Raw genomic sequence first — 18,133 nt, forward strand, 5'->3', positions numbered from 1 at the left:
ATAGGTATCAAATGCTCTGGAGTTAAAGTTATAGGCAGCTGTGAGGTGAGGTGTCAGATGTGGGTGTTGGGAATCAGATTCTGGTCATTGGAACAGCAGCTAGTGCTCATACCCTCCAAATCATCTCTCCAGCCTTGCTATCTTATTTAAAGACAGTCAAGTTAAATTTTAAAAAAGTATCTGACAGCAGCCAATGTTTGTTGGGAAAACCACACATGAACCAATAAAGATAAGTGTAAAACTGTAGTTTGAAACTAGAAATCATATCTCTAAATTAACATGAACTACAAGACGTTCTCTAGGGCTCTTCCACTAGGCATACTTTTATTAAAAATGTACTTAGACCAGTGAGTGAGTAGAATAAAGTCTAAGCCCAGTCAAGTATCAAACTATGGACCCAATGGCTTCAGAGTCTTTCTCTTTAGCAATGCAGAAAACACACAGTGGCCCTCTGAACCGCTGAGGAGGGTTAAAACAATTCTTTTCCTCACAAGTGTGTAGTCGAACGTAATTACTTCTGCTCCCACCCAACACAGAGCCACGACACTTTAACCCTCTCAAAGAATGCTATATAATAGCTGAGGACTTTAACCACAGGCTTTTAGAACCTCAGATCATGACAAAAGTGCAACACAGCAGAAACCCTTCTAACTATATCCTCAACCCCCACAGTGTTCCTACACTAATTTAGCTCCCTATCAAGTATTAACAATCAAGGGATCAGAAAGTCCTCAGAACAGAAACTGCGAACTACCTTAAAATGTGTGTGGGGGGGGGGAGGATGAGGAGGAGGAGGAGGAAGAAGAAGAAAAACAGTTCATGGAAAGGGTTGTTCTGTCTGTGCCTCAATTTAAATGCAAATTACAATTTAACTAGCAGCAATATTCTCTTCAAGTCCTCTCATCAAACACACACAGGCATGCAGGCATGCGCACACACTTCTAATCAGTCTCCAAAGGTTTAAAAATAAATAACTGACCATGTTTACTTAAAAGGCTAAATGCCTAGTCACTAACATGTTTCAATTAGAAAAGAAAAAATGGGCTGCTGCTAACTTTAACCATGAATGATAGCTAGGCAGAAACAGGCTGTTCTGAAAAGATTAGGAATTTCCTGGGGGTAAAGTAGGAGGCAAGACAATCTCTAAAGATGTGTCAATAATAAAACTACTTCAACACCAAAAATTTGCAACCCACAGATATGTGAACTACAAAGAGATCTGAACACAATGTTTGCCTAAAAGAACAGAAGGAAAGACACCAGTTCTATATCCAAACCAACTCAAAATGACCCATTATAGAGACCTGAAAATTTAGTAAGTTTTCTGAGGTTAACCAATATGTTCAAGTTTCAAAGTAGTAGAAATATATCAACATACAAGTGCGTAACATTTCAAGTTAGAAAAACAGGACAGTAAATGACTGAAAATACTTTTTCCTTTTTTGTTTTTCAAGACAGGGTTTCTCTGTTTAACAGTCCTGGCTGTCCTGGAACTCGCTTTGTAGATCAGGCTGACCTCAAACTCACAGAGATCCACCTGCCTCTCTGCCTCCCCAGTCCTGGGATTAAAGGCCTGCACCCCTGCCTGGCTACAAGAGTTATTTTAATGGTAAGCTTTCTAGGGAATTACTGGTCATGTTGACATCCCTGTAATACAGGTACTATGATGATTATCTTAGCTTTACAGACTAAGAAACAGAGTCACCAACTGATGGCCCAAAGTAATATAGCAAGTAAGCAACTAAAAAAGGGTTTAAACTGCAGCCAGTCAAACTCTGAAGTTCAATAACCAATACAACATCTTGCAGTGTTATACTGTTAACATCTTTATAATCCAGCAACACCAAGTCAGCATCATGCACTAAGTAAAACACGAGCTTCAGAATCAAACAGACCTTTGAGTGTCTAGGTCACAGCTTCAACATCAGTAAATCAAAGCTTTTTGAGGTACTGTGAAGCTCAAAGTGCCAAGTAAATGAAGTTTACATAGTCTAGAAGTCTCATCAGCTGCATGTCAAAGTGTGTACACGCACACACACATCCACTTTCAGAAACTGTCTCTGGCTTTTGACAGCCTTTCAAGGGGTAAAAGAAATCCCTCCAAATGCTTAAGAGTAATTAGAATACACAGCAGATTCTAAGGGCAAAAAACAAAAAGCAAAAGCAAACACCCGAGAAGTTATCTTTCCCATTCTCACAAATCCTCCCTCTCCCGTTAAGGACAGCACATCAGGCGTCATAATAAATACCAATAGCTCCCCACCATAGCCGAGGCATGGTTAAGTAGTTGCACATACAGGCTTATGCACCTGTTTTTCTTGATCATCTACAGAAGGACAGCGAATGGACTAACTGGCTCAGAGAATAAGTGCTTGCAGACCAAGCAAGACCTAAGTCTGGATGCCCGAATCTGGGCATCCAAAAACAAGCCAGGCATTGTGGCAAGTGCCTTTCACCCTAGTGCTGGAAGGCAGAGATGGGAGTACCGAGGGGCTTTCTGGCCAATCAATCTAGCAAAAAAGCAGGGAGTTGGCAGGGGGTGTTCCAAGTTAGGTGAGACGGTCTCAAAAAAAAACAAAACAAAACAAAACAAAAAAGTAGAGAGCAAGATAAACAACCAGCTTCTTCTAGCTTCTGCTTTGAATGCCACCCGCACGCTCGTGCTTGTATACACACACACACACACACACACACACACACACACACAAAGTGCTGTCACATCCCTCTCTTCCCCAAGAATCGTCCACTTAACCTCACGAAGTACTATGCCGGCGAGGAAAGCCAAGCAATAACCAGAGCCTCGGGGCTGGACTACAGAGGAGCCTCGGTGAGCCGGAGGAGAAACAATGTATTTGCAAACTGCGGGGCAGCCCAGGATTCCGACCCCGCTATCCTCATCCCCTCTCTCGCTCTCCTGGAACTCTGGTGCCTGCGGGTCGGCTCGACTCTGCCTCCGGCTGGGGCGTGAAGGGAAACGTTACCAGAACTGGGGATGCAGCGTGGCAAGTCCTAGCTCTGGGGTCCGGGGAGGCAGGGGCCGCATCCAGCACAAAACCTGCCCTCCACCCGCCCCCCAAGAGTCCCCAGTCTCGATCTCTACCGGCGCTTCAGAGCCGGCTCGGAGGTTTTCCGTTTCCCAAAGTGACTTCCGCCTCCGGGTTGGCCTTTGCCGGAAGCAGTATGTGGATGACGTAAAAGTGTCGCGCTGAGAGTGATTCCGGAAGAAACAGGAGTGCGGCGTGAACATGGTGAGGAGAGAGGGAGAAGGAACTTTGTCCGAGCGCTTTGCGGGCGTGTGGGAGCTCAGCTGTTGGTCAAATACAGCCTCCGAGCTTCCCTTGGGTTTTGTTCTTTCCATTCTGGTCTTATTGAAGGGACCTATGCTTCAAGGAGTGGGGGCAGGAGGGTGGTGTTTGCCGAAAGAGGCGGCAAGAAAAATAGAAGGGAACTGTAAAGGATGCGCTGTGTTTCCAACTCTTTTAACTCGAAAATTTCCGTTTCTAGGGGAAGCAAAAGAAAACAAGGAAATATGCGACGATGAAGCGAATGCTTAGTCTCAGAGATGAGAGACTGTGAGTGGTCAGAATCAACTGGTTTCCTAGTGATCAAGAGATACAATAATCACGACGGGCTAAGTAGTAAAATTTGTTTCTGTTGTTTTTCTTATTATGTCTTAGATCTATATTGTATGGAATTCTGGAGCGTGAGGAGGGTGGTGTCATTGTTGAAAAGCCCGTGAGGCCACACCATGCTTGCCTTCAGTTTCCAATTCCTGACACCCAAGTTTAAAAGGGAGGATGGGGAAAACTCCAAGATAGTTCCATTTTAGAAATTGTAAAAATCTTGAATGGTATTTCCCATTATAAAGAAAAACTAACCAGTCTTCCCTACATTAGTAAAAACTGGGTAAACTGTTTATTTACTGGCCTTTATTGTTTAAGAGTCTTAGAATAAAAGAATGGTCATTAGAGCTTTCAGAATTATCATGTGGGTTTTTATTATATATCTTTATGAATGATGTCTCAGTGATAATTTCTTTGTGGTTCAAGGTTCCATTTTATGTGTTATGTTTCAAGCCTTTATAATCAGTGTGGGGAAACTTTTCCCCTATACTGGTAATCTGAATCTTTTTTGTTTTGGTTCGGTTATTTTTTTGTTATTGTTACTTATTGAGACAGGCTGTCAGAATGTAGCCTTGGATGGCCTGGAACGTGCTATGTAGCTTCAAATCTGCCTACTTCTGCCACTCTGCTGGGAAGGCTACCATGTCCAGCTTGGGATACTCAGAAGATTAATATCAACCTCTTCATGGCCTCTTAAAAGTAGATTTTTATTAGCATATATTAATTATACATAAAAGGTTTAAATATTATATTTTCAAACATGTATATAATGTCTTTTGATCTAAAAAAACCCATTATTTTCTTGGAATTAGATTTTAATCACTGATAAGAGAAAATAGTTAATAGTATAATTAGAATTTACTAGTTAACGATTTTTTTTAGTTTATTTGCCTTATTGATTAATTTTGATATTTTCAGGCTACTTCCTGCTACAGTTACTTGCTGTCAAAGTGAATGTTGATATTAAGATCACAAAGTTACAAAACTGCATTGTTTTGGTGCCTGGCAGTTGTGACACTTGCAGTCAAGGCTGTTACACAGAAAAACCCTTAATGGAAAAAACATAAATACATAAATAGAAAAAAGTGATTAGAATGGAGCTTGAGGTGCTAGGGATAACTTCATACATACTAGTCCAGTGCTCTACCACTGGGTGGCATCCCCAGCAAGTTGAAACTTTCAGATGAAATTTTAACTGTATCATTTTTCCTCTTCTCTGAAAATACTTTTTTGCAGTAAAGAAAAGGACAGATTAAAGCCTAAAAAGAAAGAAAAGAAAGATCCCAGTGCCCTGAAGGAAAGAGAAGTGTGAGTATTAATAAACTTCAAGTTCTCCATAAACAAAACAAACAAACAAAAAACCTAAGAGATCCTAAATCCTGACCCCATTAAAAATCCAGGCTTTCCATGCTGATTGATTTACTAGTAAGTTAGTTATTTACTAGTAAGCTTGGGGCATGAACAAATTAAAGTTTTTTCCGTTTGTTTTTTGTTTGGTTTTTGTTTGTTTGGGTTTTGTTTTGTTTTGTTTTTCTGGACAGGGTTTCTCTGTATTGCTTTGGATCCTGTCCTGGAATAGCTCTGTAGACCAGGCTGGCCTTGAAAATCACAGAGTGAGTCCACAGAGATCTCCTGCCTCTGCCTCCCTAGAGCTGAGATTAAAGGTGTGTGCCATTGCCACCCGGCATGAAAGTGGTATTAATGAGCATATACTGATGTCGATGTCTTAGAGGCTTTTGAATCCGGTGGAGCAGTAAACTTTCCCCTAAAGGAAACAAATAATTGCCACACCAGAATTTCACAAAAGAGAGACTATATTGACAAATTTGTAAGGTTATATATTCTGGATGAAGGTTTTTCCTTTAAAATAAGTATATTTAACTTCATGAAGAGCAACAGGCTCTGCTATAATATGTAATACTAATGCTAGACAATCATTTACATTCCATACAACCATTTTAGGATTTTGAGAATGGCAAGCTTGCTGTAGCATTGACCTAATCCTGATAACTACATTTGTGTCTTTGTGCCCTGTGACTGTCCTCCTGACCAAGGAAGAACTAGATTTGGGGTAATTGTGTTTTTAAAGTTGTGTCATGGCTTTCTAGTGGGCCTGAAATTAACATGCTGTTAACTTTGTTTTTTTAGTCAGGTGTGTGTGTGTGTGTGTGTGTGTAGGCATGTGCACATAAGTTTGGGTGTCTGGAGGCTAGAGGTGGAGGATCTCCTGAGCTGGAATTCAGCAGTTATGAACCTAGTGTCAATACTAGGAACTGAATTCAGGTCCTCTACAAGAGCAGTAGTACGTGCTTTTAACTGCTGAGCCTTTTCTTCAGCCCCTTCCCTGACTTCTCGTAAACTCTTAGTTGCAGTGAACAAGGGGAAAGGATAATTGCCTGTAATGAGCTTTCAAAAGCAGATACTTCATTGTTGGTTTCATTAACATCAAAATTATCAATGAGACTTTATTGTGATCTTATTTTCTGTCTCCTTCCAGCCCCCAACATCCTTCCTGCTTATTCTTCCAGTATAATACACAACTCGGTCCACCTTACCACATCCTCGTTGATACCAACTTCATCAACTTTTCCATTAAGGCCAAACTGGACTTGGTGCAGTCAATGATGGACTGTCTGTACGCCAAGTGTAAGTAGCATACTTTTATGTATCTGTTACAACTGTACAGAATAATCATATTTATCCAAATAGGTGAAAAAAAGGAAGTGAGGATTTACTGTATGAACTACTTGGCCATTTAATTTTCAATAAACCCAGAAAAGGCAGTTTTCAATAAATTGAGATCTAATGCATACTTGGCTAGGGATAATTAAATTGTCGCAATTCAGAAGACAGTGCTTTGACTTTTATTAGAGACAATCGATTTTGAACTGAGATTTTTAAAATTCTGAACAAATGAAACTCTGTTTTTGGGATCTGTCTTATTAAGCCATACAGATATAGCACTACTGGAAGCAAGCTTGTTGTTTTGTTTTGTTTGTTTAGATTTATTATTTTATGTGCATGAGTGTTTTCCACGTTTCTTAGGTATTGGATCCCCCTACAACTAGAGTTAGAGATTTTTTTGAGCCACTATGTGGGTGCTGGGATTGAATTTGGGTCCTCTGCAGGAACAACAAATGCCCTTAACCCCTGAGCCAACTCTGTAGTTCTTCCTTTTTTAACAGCATGTGCTCATTTTATGTATTAATTGTATTTTTATAGTTCTCAGAATATTTGAAGGGTTTTTTGTTTTGGTTTAGTTTTGTTTTGTTTTTGCTGGGGAGGTGGGGGCGTCTCCCTATGTGACTTTGGCTATCCTGGAATTCACTATGTAGACCAAGCTGACCTTGAACTACTCACAAATAACACCTGTCTCTGCCTCCTAAGTGCTGGGATTAAAGATACTTACCACCACTCAGCTTTTTCATTTCGTCTTTTATGTTGATCAGTGTTTCTTGCGGGGTGGGGGGGTGGGGGGGGGACATGGATGGGACATGACACTGTAATTTCAAGACAGGTTTTCTCTGTGTGTTCTTTTCTCTGTAGACTAGGCTGGCTTAGAACTCAGAGATCCACCTATCTCTGCCTCCTGAGTGCTGGGACTAAACGGATATACCCATGCCCAGGAACCAGTGGTTTTGTTGTTTACTATTATAATTGTTTTGGGTCACTACAAACTAAGCCAGTGTTAGACAACCATCATCAAATGATATGTAGCTTTTTTTTTTTTTTTTTTTTTAATGTGTGGGTATTTTGTGTGCATGTATTTCTTTGTACTATGTGTGTGCCTGGTGCCCTCAGAGACCAGAAAAATACATTGGATATCCTGGAACTGGAACTGAAATTGGGAGCTTCCATGTGGGTGCTGGAAATCAAACCAGGGTCCTCTGAAGAGCAGCCATTGCTCTTCTGAGCCATCGCTCCAGGATGAATGTGTAATTTCTTACTATTTCAGTATTCTAGTAATTAGCTATCTACCCTTCTCTCTCTCTCTTCCGTTATGACTCCCTTTTCCCTGAGACACAAAACTATCATCAGGCACATTTCCCTATATTGGCCTGTAGATGTTCAAGTGGGAAGGAGTATCAGATGCTTTTCCCTGTAAGTCAGGAGACATAAATATGAGCTGAAGATCTATAAATGATTATGCTTAGGGAGAAGTGTTAGGCTGAGAGAGAATCCAGGAGTGATGCCACACACCTGTACTCCCAGCATTCAGAACTAACAGGGAAAGCAGGTTCAAGGCCAAAGAAAAAGTTTTTTAAAAATTATCTGGAAGAAAATTGAGGGCTGGAGAGTTGGCTCAGAGGTTAAAGAATACTGACTGCTCTTCCAGAGGTCCTGAGTTCAATTCCCAGCAACCATATGATGGTTCACAACCATCTGCAATAAGATCTGGTGCTCTCCTCTGGCCTGCAAGCATACATGCAGACAGAACACTGTATACATAATAAATAAAATTTTGAAGAAAAAAGAAAATTGAAAGCATCACACCAGTGAATGACTGAATAAAGCAAAATGTCGTTATTGCTGCTAAGGATAAGTTTTAGTGATCTAGACAGACAACAGAATCAAAGTTGCTAAATAGTCCCTTAAGCCGGAGTCTAATATCGAGTAAGGTCCGACCTCCAATTCTGGGAATACAAAGAGAGGCAAGGAAGATTGAGCCAGGCAGTGGATTAATCCCAGCACTCAGGAGGCAGGAGCAGGAGGATCTCTGGGAGTTTGAGGCCAGTCTGCTCTACAAAATGAGTTCCAGGACATCCAGGGCTGTTTCACAGAGAAACCCTGTCTGAAAAGAGCAAACACACAAAAGAAGATTGGAGTTTGAAAAGTTTGGTTCTAGGCTTAAGGAATGTGGAGCAGGTGAAGCAGCAAGCGCTAATGTGGGACTGTAGTAAGCTCTTCAGGAGCTCAAGCTAAGACGACGGATGAGAAAGGACAATACACAGCATGTTCTGGATGTACACTAGACATCCCTACGCTGGAAGAAGATACTGTGACTGTCACACCTAGAGCTGAGAGCCAGTGATACATCACGTACCACACAGAACTAAAAAAACCAAAGAAGCTTCAACCAAAAGGGAAGGCAGGAATGGAAACTGAAAATACAGCTTAATGTAACACTTGCATGATGTGTATGTGATCCCTGGATTTGCTCTCCAACGCCGCCCCATCACACACCAAAAAATCCTAGGCCTCCTAAGAATTATACTAAATCCTCTCTGCATGTGTTTCATAAAATAAATAAGTAAATAAATAGACAAGCCAGGTGATGGCACACCTATTTTCAATATGGTTGGTAGACATTTTAAGTCTAATATGAGATGAGCTGTTCTGCGAAAATGGTTCTTTAAAAAATAAAACTGCTGCAGGTGGCAGGTTGTGCTGGAGAGTCTCACAGAGGACCCAGGTTCAGTTCCCAGTGCCTACAAGGTGACTTATAACCATCTATAACTCCAATTCCAGAAATCTTACTTCCACAGGCACCAGGCATATGCATGATTGCACATATATGCAGGCAAAATGGTCATACTCATTAAATAAATATTTTTAAAAGCTATTAAAAAATAAGTATACTAGGGCCAGCAAGATGGCTCATCCGGTAAAAGGCACTTTGCACCAAGCCTCCTGAGTTGGAGCCCATGTTTTGGAAGGAGAGAATAGATTCCTTCAAATTGTCTTCTGGCCTTTACAAATGCACTGCAAAACATGATCCGAACCCTCTCCCCAATAATTTAAAATATAATTTAAAATTTTAAATATTTAGTAATGCTTTTCAAAGACAAGTGAGAAAAACTAAAAATAAGTTTAAATGAGAATGGAATGGAGATACTGGGTCAATGAAATTAGATGGTTCTGGAACCAGAAGGGAATGTGTGCTTGAAGAAGACTAATTTCACAGCCATATAACAGTGAAAGCAGAAGGGCCTACAATGAGTAGGGAAGTGTGCTCCAAGAAGAAGTCCAGTATCTTCAGTTATTATATCCCACAATGGGCAGTGCTCCTCATTTCTCTACCCCTAAGTGACCTTAATCTAGTTCTGTCTCCATGGATTTGCCTATTCAGGACATTTCAAAAGAACAGAACCTCTTATTTGGCTTTCTTTCATTCAGCATGATGTTTTCAAGGGACACAGAGAGCACATACTGTTTTATGTCTGATTGTGTGTACTGTGTGTGGAGATTACATTTTAGTTGCCTGTTCTTCCTTTTGGCATTAAATAATATACCTAAAGCACTTTGCCTTGTTTGTATATGTAGATAGACCTCATCCTTGTAAGCTACGTAGTATTCTGTTGTTTAAACATATATAATTTTGTTTGTCTTTTGGGGAGGAGTTTGTTGTTTTAAGACAAGATGTCATGTAGTCCATGCTGGCCTAGAACTCATTGTGTAGCTAAGGATGACCTTGGACTACTGATCCTTCTGCCTCTACCTCCCAAATACTCAGATTACAGACGTATATCACTCCCACCTTTCACCCTACCCCATTATGTTGAGGATTGAGTGCAGGATCTCCTGACTGTCTAGCAAGCACTATACCACTGAGCTATGTTCCCAGATTGTTTTTACTTCTTGTTTTGAGATGGTCTCACCAACTTGTCCCAGGTTGGCCTTGAGCTCCTTCTAATCCATGCAGGCCTTGGACTTTTAATCCTTCTGCATCAGCATCTGGAGTAGCTAGGATTACAAGCCATACCCAATTCTTTTTTAGTTCTTTTATCATTTTTTTAATATTTTATTTTCTTTATTTAGTTTATATGCATTGGTATTTTGTCTGCATGCATGTCTGTGTGAGGGTGCCAGGTCCCCTGGAACTCTGGTTACAGACAGCTGTGAGCTGCCTTGTGGGTGCTGAGAATTGACCCAGATCCTCTGGAAGAGCAGTCAATGCTCTTGACTGCTGAGCCATCTCTCCAACCCCTCTCTTTTAGTTCTTACTGGTAATTTCAATGGACTTAGTCTGCTGCTGTCAATTGCAGAAGTCTGCAGGATTTTTACAGACTGAATTAAATATAATTCAGAGGATATATTTACAAGTTGTTACTAATTTTTTATGCTGTGTTTTGTTTGTTCCTTGCAGGTATCCCTTGTATAACTGATTGTGTAATGGCTGAAATTGAGAAATTGGGACAGAAGTATCGAGTAGCACTAAGGTAGGAAGAATGTAGTCTAGATTTACTGTACCTTGGCATACTGAAGATATTTTAGAATACCAAATCTCTTTGTTAATCAAAGATTTCCTGGCCAGTTAATTTAAATAGGAAGGAAGGAAGAAAAAAGGGAAGGGAAGGGAAAGAAAGAAGGAAAAGAGGCTGGAGAGATGGCTGAGCAGTTAAGAACACTTGCTGCTTTTCAGGAGGACCTCAGCTTAGTTCCTACTACGTGCTGGGTACTCACAACTGCCTGTAACTCCTCCACATGGCACTGCTTGTTCTCATACAAGAAAGACAGCTGAAAGGGAACATGTATTTTTTTTACAGATCACTTTCTACCTAGTGCAAATCTAGAAAGTTCCAGGAAAACTCTTCTCTGTCTTTTTTTATTGGATCTTATACCTACACTCACCCATACAGTTCACTGACTTGTGTTATTCAGCAGGTTAGCAAAGGTCCTCCCATATTGATACATTTAAATTTTTGTTTGTAATCAGACAAGCACAGAAAATGTATTAAGCTTTTATATTGTTAATGGGCTATGCCATGGTGACCATCCTGTGCCTGTCTTGCAGTATATTTGTGTAAGACAATTTGATTTTCAATCCTGACATTTCTTAACTCTGTAGGTTTGAGAAAATTAATGTCTGAATCTCTTTTCCCTTTTGTAAAACAGAAATACAAATAGTAAAGAGTTTGGTGCTGGATAGATGAGCCCAAACACTATCAGCTCATGATTGTAATTCCCTTCCTCATAAAATGAAAAAATGAGCTACAGAGAAGAGAGGGTGCCTCATAAACCTCACATAGATGACGATACCTTTGCTTTACTAGTTGGATGGAGAATGTTTTCTTTAATTCACTTTTATAATCATGCAGGATTGCCAAGGATCCACGATTTGACCGACTGCCATGCTCACACAAAGGAACCTACGCTGATGACTGCTTGGTACAGAGAGTCACTCAGGTATCAGCATCACTTGTTAAGTGCTTACTTTGTGCTAAAAAACAAAACAAAACTGGGTGGTGGTGACGCACACCTTAACCCCAGCACTTGGGAGGCAGAGTCAGGTGGATCTCTGTGACTTTGAGACCAGCCTGATCTACAGAGCAAGTTTTAGGATAACGAGAGTTACATAGAGAAACTTTACAGGGAAACCAAAAGAAAAAGGAAGAAAATGTGTCAAGCTGGAGCTGAAAAGCTGCTGTTTCAGTGGTCAAGAGCACTCACTGCTCTTGCTGAGGACCCAGGTTCACATGCCAACACTCATAGCCCCCTGCAATCCCAGTTCTGATGCCCTCTTCGGGTTTCTCCAGACACTTTCACACACATGGTGCATGCATATACACACATAAAACACACACACACACACCCACACACACACACCCAAATAAGTGTTTTTTTTTTTTTTTTTGGTAAGGAAAAAAGACTAACTAGCTCAGTGAGGTCACACTTGTCTTTAATCCCAGCACTTAGAGGCAAAGACAGATAAACCTCTAAGTTTAAGTCCAACCTGCTTTATATAGCCAATTTCAGCTATACAGTGAGACAAACCCCCAAAAAGAGGGGCGTACAAATTATTGCCTTCTGAATATTCAAGCTCAGTAAGGTATTTAGGGTGGGTTTTTCTTAATATATACCTATATTAAACATGAATATATATTTTAGCAGTTGTTCATAAGCAGCATAGATACCATTTACTTGAAAAAGTAGATTTTTAAAAATTGTGCTTTTAGCTATAATGGGAGGAGCCTGTGCTTTGCAAGGAAGTCTGGTTTCAAATCTCAGCACCTTATCCATTGGAGGCAGAAGCCAACTGATATCTGTTCAAGGTTGAAGACCAGACTGATCTATATAGTGAGTTCTAGGTCACCCATGGCTACACAGTGAGATCCTGTCTTAAACAAAATAAAAACAATTCCAACATCTGCATTAACTTAGTATGTGATTTAGGACAATGACTGGGTCTTTATTCCACAAATCCCCTGTAATATGTTTTTTATTTGTTTGTTTGTTTGTTTTTCAAGACAGGGTTTCTCTGTGTAACAGGCTTGGCTGTCCTTGAACTCTATAGACCAGTGTGGCCTCAAACTCAAGAGATGCACCTGCCTCTGTAATGTATTTTAAGTGAACTCATGCAGCCATAATAATATACCACATTCTACCAGCCTGTGAATCTTAAATAAGGTTCCATTTCCACCCCATATAGGAATGATATTCCTCTCTACCATACCTAACTCAGAAATGTTTTCTGGGTCAGGTCTGAGAATCTCCTAGGGTGCTATTTTTCACATACCCTGGATTCATTCCCTTTTGAATTCTTCCATTCTGAACTGCTCGTCAGAAAACACAGAACATCTACTATTGGTTGGCTCACATAAGAACCTTTCTCAGGTTGGAGTTGTAGCTCAGTGGTAGGGTACTACCTGGATGCCCAGCCACAGAGCTGAGAAAAAAAAAGAAAGGAAGATGAGAGACTGACCATGCAAAGGAAGAGAGGAAGACCGGGGTCCTTGCTAAGGAAGACCATATTCATTTAATGACCACTCTACTCTTAGCTTGACCCATAGATGGTAACACATCACAGCTGCCACCACAGAGGCAAACTTAAAACTCAATGGAGATTTGTATACTAAGTAAACTATAACAAAATAGCTTTCAGCTGATAATGTTAAGCTAAACTGGAGTTTTGAATCTTAGAGGTTATTCTCCTGGCCCAGGACCTGCTTACTTACACCTCTACAGAACTTCAGAGTACCTCTAAGCCATAAGAGCAGATTGAGGAAAATCTGTGCCCTCCAATATAAGGCATTTGCATGGAGTCTGTCAGGATATTTTCCCAAAACTAAGGAATTGTCTGCCTTAACTGTGGCAGTCCCTCCCAGGTGTGAGACAGAAAACCGTTTGCAGCTTAAACACTTCTCTCTTCCCCTTAAGATTCATAAGAGCACACTGCAGTCTGGTAGCTTATACATTTTATTATATAACTAGCTCCTAGGTATTAGCATCCTTCCCTCTGCTAGTTATTGTGAAAATGAGGGACTCCCAGTTCTTTGTAAACATCAGTGGGCTTCTCTTTCAGCACAAGTGCTACATTGTGGCTACAGTTGACCGTGACCTCAAACGAAGAATCCGGAAGATCCCTGGAGTTCCTATCATGTACATTTCTAACCATAGGTGAGAAGTTGCTATTGGAAGGTGACTAGAGGCACATAGTTGGTCATCAATTCAAGTGAGAGCAGGTTATAAAGTTATAGAGGATTTCAAAGAAATTACACTATCCTGTTTACATTTAAAGTTGAAAAATGAAACGAAATAGCAAGAATAAGGGTAGAAGATAAAGATAGAATTTAAGAATGAAAGAAACATCAAATTGGTACAATAAGATTATTAGAAGTGCATGTATTGCTTTATACAAAGCATTATTTTAAGTCAAGCTTGTTCTTTTAGGTAGAAATAACTTTTTTTGTGAGATTTTGAGGGGAGCTTGATCTTCACTGTAGAAGAAAGCTGAGCAGGGTAGATAGAATACCTATATTCCCAACACTGGGGAAATAGTGACAAGAAATGCAAGATCATTCTTGCTACTTAGTGCATTTGAAGCCATCTTGGGGGGGTATTTGATTAATACCTCATCTGGGAAACTAAATGTTTAATAAACAAAACAGTTTTTTATCCTTGGATATTTCCATGTCTGCCCTACAAAGATTTCTATGTCCTTCTTTTCCATTTTGGGAGAGCATAATATATTGATTAAAATGTGGGCTGACTTAGGTTCACCTGGACTTCTGGTCCTAGCTGCCGCTCACCAATGCTATGGCTTTGAACAAAGCAAAGGCAATACATAGTCAACATTTGGTATAAGTCATTCATTGTAGGATCCCTCTAAAAGTTACCACTGATAAGGTTCGAGAGTGAAGGGTAGAGGTGACTCAGATGGGTTCTGTACCATACCTCCTTTCTTAACAGTGTCTCCTTTCCTTCCTTATCAGATACAACATTGAACGGATGCCAGATGATTATGGAGCTCCTCGATTCTGATCTTTACAAAATTCGCCTGCCTTTCTTTACTAGCTTTCTCTGTTTTCAGTTAATTAAACATACTTTTTGATGGTTTTGTTTTGTTTTTTATTTTATTTATTTTTAGGAATAATTTGTTTCAATTTTAAAAATGTATGCATCTTTTAAAACTTTTTTATGTATATATGTATGTATGTCTGCATACATATATGGGTATGTTCATATATTAGTGCAGGTACCTGTTGGAGCCAGAGGCCTCAGAGCCCTTGGAACTGAAGTTACAGGTAGTTGTAAGATGCCTGAGAACTAAACTATTCTCTGGTAGAGCAGTTGGTGTTCTTAACCATTGAACCTTCTCTCCAGTCCAACTTTGTCTTCTTATAAGTCAGATGTTCCAGTGGATATTTGCATAATTTGATTCACTTAGTGTCTTAGTCTGTGTTCTGTGTTGCTGTGAAGAATCACCATGACCACAACAACTCTTATAAAGGAAAACATTTCATTGTGGCTGGAATATGGTTTCAGAGGTTTAATTCATTAATTATCATCATGGCAGAATGTGGCAGTGTGCAGGCAGACAGTGCTGGAGAGGTAGCTCAGAGTTCTACATCCAGGTCAACAGGAAAAGAATAAGATACTGGGCCTGCCTTGAACATCTAAAACCTCAACCCCACCACCAGTGACACACTTCCTCCAACAAGGCTATGCCTCCTAATAGTACCATTCCATATGTGCCCATGAAGGCCATTTTTATTCATATACTTCACTTAGCAAACCTTTAAATACAGTTTAAAAAAAAAAATACTGTTAAGGTAAAAGTATCAGGTAAGTTGAGAACAAGTTTTGTTTTCAAAACAAAATTAAAAAAAAAAGTCTAAAATGGTGGCACACATTTTATTAGCATTTGGAAGGCAGATGCAAGTGGATCTCTGGGTTCGAGGCTAGCCTGGACTATACCATGAGTATACCATGTGGTCCTTTTAAATACAACCAATTGCCTGTGTTAGTGGCACACACCTTTAGTCCCAGCACTCTGGAGGCAGAGGCAAGTATCTATGAGTTTGAGGCCAGCCAGAGCTGAGTGAGTTCTAGGATAGCCCGAGCTATGCAGAGAAACCCTGTCTTGAAAAACTAACCCTCCCCCCAAAAAAAAGAATACTGTAACAAGGCTGAAAAGCCATACTGTAACAAGAATGGCCTCTCCCTGGTTCCCAAGTCTTGTTTCCCTTTGAAACCTCATGAATCTAACCTTCATGATGTCTTTCATGGCATTCTGATCTTCCAAACGACAAAAAAACATTCCATTAAGCTCTGCTTTCAAGAGCATTTTGTTTGTTTGGTTGGTTTTTCGAGACAGGTTTCTCTGTATTGCTTTGGAGTTCGTCTTGAAACTAGCTCTGTAGACCATGCTGGACTTGAACTCACAGAAATCGCTTGCCTGTCTCCCAAGTGCTGGGACTAAAAGCATGCCCCACTAATGTCCGGCCATCAAGAGCTTTTCTACAACCCATAACAGACCAGTTCCAAAACATGATCAAGTTTGTCACTGCCAATTTTCTGAGTTATATGCTTTGTTGCTGTGACTTAAGAACAAAAAATTTCATTTAAACTTTTAGTTCATTACTGTGGAGAAGGCATGGTCACTCTGCATCTGCAATCTGTGACCACTCCAGATACTCAGCTCACTTTCTCTTTTTATTCTAATGGTTCTTAACTTTTGGAGGGTCAAATGACCCTTTGACAGGGGTCACCAAAGACCATTGAAAAGCATAGATTTTTACATTCCAATCCAAAACCTTAGCAAAATTATCATTATGGAGTAGCAACAAAAATAATTTTATGGTTTGAGGTCACCACAACATGAAGAATTGTATTAAAGGGTCTCAGCATTAGGAAGGTTGAGAACCCTGTGCTTAGAATGATGCAACCCTCCTTTAAGGTGGATCCTTCATGCTTCAACTAGTTCCTATAGAACTAATCACAAGATGGCAATCAGGATTAAGCATCACAAACACAAAGTGTATAAAGTAAGTACTTTAGCTTAAAGGATTTTTCTAAACTGAACTACCTATGGGACTGACTTAGCCAAAGTAAAAAGCAAATATTTAGCCAAGCATGATAGCTCAGCACTTGAGAGGCAGAAACAGGAAGATCAGAAGGTACATGAATCCTTTCCTCAACAAAATGGAGGGGTGGGTAAAAAATGAGAAGTTCCCTTTGTGACGCCCTCATTAGTATTTGTGTTAGCCAGCATTCTCCAGAGACAGAATAGATTGTGTGTGTGTGTGTGTGTGTGTGTGTGTGTGTGTGTGTGTGTGTGTGTGTGTGATGATGATGAAAGGAGATTGTTGGTTTACAGTAGCATACCACCATTCTCTGGGTTGTCTCAGCTACCCTCATATGGCCATATTTAGTTTTAAGAACTCCTATCATAGTAGATTAGGTACTCTCTCTTCAGTTTGACCTCATCTGTAACCATCCTATCTCCAAATAGGGTCACATCTTGGGGTACAGACGTTAAAACTTAAATATGTCCTAACAGCAAAATTCAACTCCTCTCAAATGTGATGGTCATGGATATCTTCTCTTGATCTTAGAAAACTAAACACTTTACTACTTAGACTGGGATCTGTAGGTTTTTAGTTGTGTTTGTCTAGATTTTGGAGACAAGTTCTCACTACATAGCCCAGGTTAGACTTATAAGGGCTGGAATTACAAGTATGTGCTACCACCCTAGTTGTTTTTAACTACTCTAGTAGATGAAAGGCATTCTCCTTTATTTCTTGTTTAGTGTGTTATCATTCTGTTCTTGTGACAAATCCTAAAGATGAATCAATTTAGCTGGGCATAGTGGCACACACCTTTAATCCCAGCACTCAGGAGGCAGAGACAGAAAGATTTCTGAGTGCAAAGCCTACCTGGACCACAGGGTGAGTTCCAGTTCAGCTAGGGCTGTTACACAGAGAAACCCCATCCTAAAAAACAAAAAATCAGTTTACAGAGAGTAATAAATCAGGCTTTCTCTGTCCTGCCAGCCCACTCCCAAGTAACTACACAGAGACTTGTTAATTATGAATCTTGCATCTGGCTGGTGACTCTGGCTTCTTCCCAGTGTTCCCTCTACCCTGAAACTCCTGCATAGCTATTGGGCACTTAAGCTTCTTATTAAACCAATCACAGTGACCTATATTTACACAGTATAAAGGAATATCCACATTTTCCCCTTTTGGTCTAAATAAAAAGGTTTTAAGTTGGACATGATAAAACTATAGACAATAAGAACAATTATCAGGTGAGAATTACATTTACAATGTCCAGTCCATTTGTAT

General features: G+C 40.1%; 1 protein-coding gene across 1 annotated transcript; it reads left to right on the forward strand.

Moving 5' to 3' along the window:
* Window positions 1-3,446: 3,446 nt before the first annotated feature.
* On the forward strand, window positions 3,447-14,899 carry Fcf1 (FCF1 rRNA-processing protein). The gene is made up of 7 exons (XM_051196340.1): window positions 3,447-3,572; window positions 4,860-4,931; window positions 6,121-6,269; window positions 10,711-10,783; window positions 11,663-11,750; window positions 13,867-13,961; window positions 14,777-14,899. Exons 1-7 carry the CDS (start codon window positions 3,538-3,540, stop codon window positions 14,823-14,825), a joined length of 561 nt encoding a protein of 186 aa, XP_051052297.1. The 5' UTR covers window positions 3,447-3,537; the 3' UTR covers window positions 14,826-14,899.
* Window positions 14,900-18,133: the final 3,234 nt, after the last annotated feature.

This window comes from Phodopus roborovskii, unplaced genomic scaffold, assembly GCF_943737965.1.
Source record: "Phodopus roborovskii unplaced genomic scaffold, PHOROB, whole genome shotgun sequence".
Taxonomy (NCBI): domain Eukaryota; kingdom Metazoa; phylum Chordata; class Mammalia; order Rodentia; family Cricetidae; genus Phodopus; species Phodopus roborovskii.

Bases quoted from the DNA above. Each gene is read 5' to 3' on its own strand.
- Fcf1 (XM_051196340.1), top strand. From the start codon at position 3,538: ATGAAGCGAATGCTTAGTCTCAGAGATGAGAGACT. The intron at 4,932-6,120 runs GTGAGTATTAAT...GTCTCCTTCCAG, and splicing joins GCCCTGAAGGAAAGAGAAGT to CCCCCAACATCCTTCCTGCT. The intron at 6,270-10,710 runs GTAAGTAGCATA...TGTTCCTTGCAG, and splicing joins GGACTGTCTGTACGCCAAGT to GTATCCCTTGTATAACTGAT.